The sequence below is a fragment of the Mytilus galloprovincialis genome, chromosome 1 (assembly GCF_965363235.1).
Source record: "Mytilus galloprovincialis chromosome 1, xbMytGall1.hap1.1, whole genome shotgun sequence".
In the NCBI taxonomy this organism is placed as follows: Eukaryota; Metazoa; Mollusca; class Bivalvia; order Mytilida; family Mytilidae; genus Mytilus; species Mytilus galloprovincialis.
This window is the reverse complement of record NC_134838.1, coordinates 5,798,609-5,803,262: the sequence shown is the minus strand read 5'-3', so window position 1 is coordinate 5,803,262 and position 4,654 is coordinate 5,798,609. Positions and strand designations below refer to the sequence as shown.

General features: G+C 30.6%; 1 protein-coding gene across 1 annotated transcript; it reads left to right on the top strand.

The window, feature by feature from the left end:
* Window positions 1-286: 286 nt before the first annotated feature.
* LOC143063822 (ceramide kinase-like) lies at window positions 287-4,158 on the top strand. Its single transcript, XM_076236208.1, has 8 exons — window positions 287-420; window positions 545-715; window positions 917-1,039; window positions 1,248-1,311; window positions 1,654-2,021; window positions 2,574-2,786; window positions 3,198-3,382; window positions 3,662-4,158. The coding sequence occupies exons 1-8, from the start codon at window positions 336-338 to the stop codon at window positions 3,869-3,871; spliced, it is 1,419 nt and encodes a 472-aa protein (XP_076092323.1). The 5' UTR covers window positions 287-335; the 3' UTR covers window positions 3,872-4,158.
* The last annotated feature ends 496 nt before the right edge of the window (window positions 4,159-4,654 follow it).

Below are 4,654 nucleotides of genomic sequence, written 5' to 3'. Positions count from 1 at the left end.
ACGTTGTGTGGATGGTTGTCAGCACGTGCCTTGCAGTTCACAAAATTACGTTGTACCAACGTAATTTTACTACGTTGTCACAACGTAATGTCAACGTTGGATTGTTTACTGGGTACGTGTATATTTCGTTATTTTGTACATCTATTCAACTGTTAAATAGATCCGGTTTACTACTCCCACAATTGCATTCTAAGTAATGTTTTATATACGTTTTCCGGATCAAATTCTTTTTTTAAATCTGGAAATCACCGACATGTAACATATATCTGACTTACATTTTCGTGGCCACTTCATTTTAACATCGTACTTGATAATAATTGTACAAACAAATAAAAATGTTTCATTTTGGTCATAAATCCGTCGACGTAAGCTTGTGTGATGGAGTGATGACTGTTGCAACACCAGAGAATGATATACTTGGTAAGAACCTGAAGCAAATAAAAACAAAATTAAACACTTTGATTAAAAAAAAATGCTTAAGTGCTCTTTCATCTGATATATATTCTATATATGTTTTAAACAATTGCTTATATTTTTTTTTCAGTATCAATTGAAATTCGCCGCATGTTGAAGGTGAATATTACATGCGGAAACTTGACCGTTTATTATGTGGAGAAGAAGAAAAACAAAACTTTAAACATGAGGACATTCTCTCTGGAAGCTGACTTTGAGGACATACAAAAACTTTATCGTGATTTGGATTCTAAATTAAAAGGTAATTCAGTCAAAATGATCGAAAAAAAGTGGATTCAATTAAGTTGATAAAAAATGTAATGTGTTCTATACTTCTTTTTTTAAGGTAAATATTGAATAAACATTTACATTGTATATTTTAATTCTATCTATTAAATGAATTGTAAAAAGCTATTTAATTATCATACTAAAAGCTAATATTAGTATTTTATCATTAATATAGGTCGTCCAAAAAGTTTGTTAGTACTTATTAATCCTAACGCGGGAAAGAAGAAGGGAATTAAGGTGTATAAGAAGATCGCAGATTCTCTGTTCCAACTTTGTGGTGTTAAATTGGACATAATTGGTAAGTCTGTTTTTTTAACCATTGACAATATTTATACAAGACTTAAACTGAAAGCAGTAATGTTAAACTAATATTAATTGTATCATATGTATTTGTATACATTTCTTTTATGATTTAACGGTATGCTTGTCCTTTTGCATAATTTTTCTAACCTTGTAAATATTTTTTTATAGTGACCTGTTTTTCATTTCTTACAATTTTCTTTTAGTTACAAATAGACAGAATGAGCCAACGGAGATTTTGAAGAGCTACGACCTTTCGAAGATAGACGGGTACGTGTGGTGTATAACATTAAAGAAATAAATTATATAAAGATATTGTTTGTTAAAGTAGATAAATATATAAAACAAACATTCAATACCAGCTTACATATTCAAACACGCAACTACTTTATGCAATTTGCATTTAGAACAAATTAAAAAGAATTTGAATAAGAGCTGCACTATTTTAACTATGATATTTGCAGATCTTTGTAATGTGATATTTCGATAGATCAGAAAGGCCTTTATTGTTTAAAAGTGTACCTTCAGTTCTTTGTTATGCGATATTTTAATAGATCAGAATGGCCTTTATAGAGGTATACCTTTCATTAATTGAGTTACATTACTTTATAGGATTGTCACAGTAGGAGGCGATGGACTATATTGTGAATGTATGAACGGATTGGTTAAGAGAGTACAACAAGACAACAAAATACAACTAGATAATCACAACGCTGATATTGTTTCGTCTGCTCTTCCTATTGGCATCATTCCAGCAGGCTCCGGTGACGTTATCGTTCAATATCTCCATGGAACGAGATGCGCACGTACTGCTGTTTTGCATATTTTATTAGGAAGTCATGTTGATTCCAATATTGTCAGTGTACATGCAGGAAGACATTTGTTATCCTACTCAGCCTTAGTTCTTGGCTTTGGACTGTTCGGTAATATGATGCACGACTGTGAAAAGTTTAGATGGATGGGACCTTCCCGATACAACAGTAAGACATTTTATTGTTTTAAGTAGAAATTGTTAATTGATTGACCTTTTGCTCTATTTTTGTCATTGTTGCTTTATGTTATTGCTATTTTTGTAATACAAGTACGTCATTCTCCCGATTCAAGTAAAATTTGACAATACTGTTTTGCTCCTATTGGTAATAATTTTTTACAAGAATGTTTTCCCACTTGTTGTATAACGTATCCCAAAAAGAGATAATTGAGGGACATTCAAACTCAAACTGCATGTAGGATTGTACTTACGACATACGGAACATATAAGAATATGACATGAGCATATAGGTCGACATTGAAGAGAACATAATCACTTACATAGAATATGTAGTGTAAAGTAATACAACAGTTGCCTCTCATAGAATATGTTGTGTAAAATTATCCAACAGTTACCTCTCATAGAATATGTAGTGTAAAATTATCCAACAGTTGCCTCTCATAGAATATGTAGTGTAAAATTATTCAAAAGTTGCCTCTCATAGAATGTATGTACTGTAAAATGTCTCGCCTTCAATAATATCTGGGTTTTTTTCTTGTAGTAATTCCATTGGGAAGTATGTTGAAGAGGAGAGAATTTAATGTAGAAGTGGAATACAATCCTTTAACACAAAATGAAAAGCCTAAAACAGCACGTTTATATGGGAGACAAATATCATTACCAAATGGATTCTTATCACAGCGGTCAAAATTACAGAGAAAGCAAAGGACAAAATCCTCTTCCGATCTGCAGAAGGAAAGTTCTGTTAATGAAGGTATATATGTAAATTTTGTTCTATAATAATTAAATTTTGAATTCATAAAGTTAGCTTTATGAAAAATATTCTGATATAAAGAAAAAATAATATATGTTATTAGAAGTATTTATGTTGTATAACATCTTAATTAAGTATTGTAGCATATATTTTGATTAAAAAAATCGAATTCAAACGTTCGGAGTTGAAGAAATGGATTTTAAATCAATCTGTTTGTCGAAGTTAAAAATGGACCTCATGAATTTTTTTTTTAGGGACAATGACTTGTTTATAATATTGATATGTTTAGAAAAGTGTAGTTTATTTTTGAAGTATAAAATTAAAAGTATGGGTTGCTTAACCTCTTTTACTTAGTATTTAATGAATAAATCAATATTGTGTTTTTTTAAAACAAGACCATTTTGTTTCCAGATTTGGTAAAAGAAGAAGGAAGGATATATGCAGTCGATTCCCATGCTATTATGATGAAAGAAAAATCCGGGAGAATGACGCCTCATTTTGGTCAAAATTCCCTGATGGTGTATACCACCCACAAATGTACATTGTCAGACCACGTGTCTCAGCTAACTAAAGTTAAAAATGAAAAACCAGATTGTGTAAGTATAATTCATTTAATAGAATAAACTATCAGAAATTATTTCAATAATTTGACCTGAAAAACAAATTATTTTACATGCAGACAAATTATAAAAATAATTTTATCATAAGTCATTACATGTGTTGATATAAAGCAATGTAAACGTTGATGTCATTGTCGAACAAATGATGCACTAATTCAACTAAAAATACATAATTGTCAATTATTGTTTTGCTACTGTTCTTAATAAATTTTATCATTTCATTGATAGATATATAATGTATCTTTTTTATTGCAGTATGATTACAAATTCGTCAGCAAACATGAAGTATCTGGCTACAAAGTAAAGTTACTGAATTCCACTGTAAATACAGTCGGGAATAACAAGGAACTTCAGAAAGACTATTACATTAACTGTGATGGAGAATGTATCCGATTAAAAGAACCCGTATTCAATGTCAAATTGCACAGAAACGCAGTGAAATTTTTTGGAGACTTTGCAGACTGAAACGACAATCCCATATGTCGCAGATTATCAATTTGACATGAACAGACATATTAAGAACAATCTTTCACACTGGGTGCAAGTATGATTTGCTCAGAGAAGACATACTATCGTAAGCTGACATATCATCAGTAAGCATGATACATGGTGTTAGTAGATTTAGAAGCGTTTATGTATAATTGCTGAAAACATATAATTGGTCATGAGTTTAACAAGTTGTTCTGTTGATGAACTACAAACTATGACTTTGATTGCATTTTGTTTTCAAATAAAAATTGTACGAAATGAAACTTTTTTATCAGTATCAATAGTTTGTATTAATACTCAGATGTCATATTCTGCTTGTTTTTGTTTTACGGTGTTCGTTACTGTTTTTCATTGTTATAGCTAAGCTTTTGGGTAGATAGCTAGATATTGGCTTTTTCAAGAATCTAAGTGGAAATCTTGTCATCCGAATTATGTTTTAAATAATAATTCTGGCGGATTGACTTTTGTCTTTTTTCTAACCTGTGTGATGTTTTGGTCTACTTTCTTTGCCAACCTTAAGTCAATTAATGTTCTGAGATGTAGGGTAAATGTAACCGAGACAACAACATTAACACACAAAACTTAATATGTATCTTGTTTATGAGGTCTTTAAACAGCTGTGTGCAAAAGACAAACATATATATGCTATGCTATGCCATGCTCAAAAAGGTCATTTGTCTAGAAGTATTGAATAGTGATGGTACTCCATATTCATCCTTTTTTATCTGAAAGGATATAAACAAGGTACGGAAAAGTCTA

What these genes read in the sequence shown, in the direction of transcription:
- LOC143063822 (XM_076236208.1), top strand. Translation starts at nt 336, where the DNA reads ATGTTTCATTTTGGTCATAAATCCGTCGACGTAAGCTTGTGTGATGGA. An exon ending in ACCAGAGAATGATATACTTG is followed by an intron (nt 421 to 544) that starts GTAAGAACCTGA and finishes TTTTTTTTTCAG; the next exon opens with TATCAATTGAAATTCGCCGC. An exon ending in TGTTAAATTGGACATAATTG is followed by an intron (nt 1,040 to 1,247) that starts GTAAGTCTGTTT and finishes ATTTTCTTTTAG; the next exon opens with TTACAAATAGACAGAATGAG.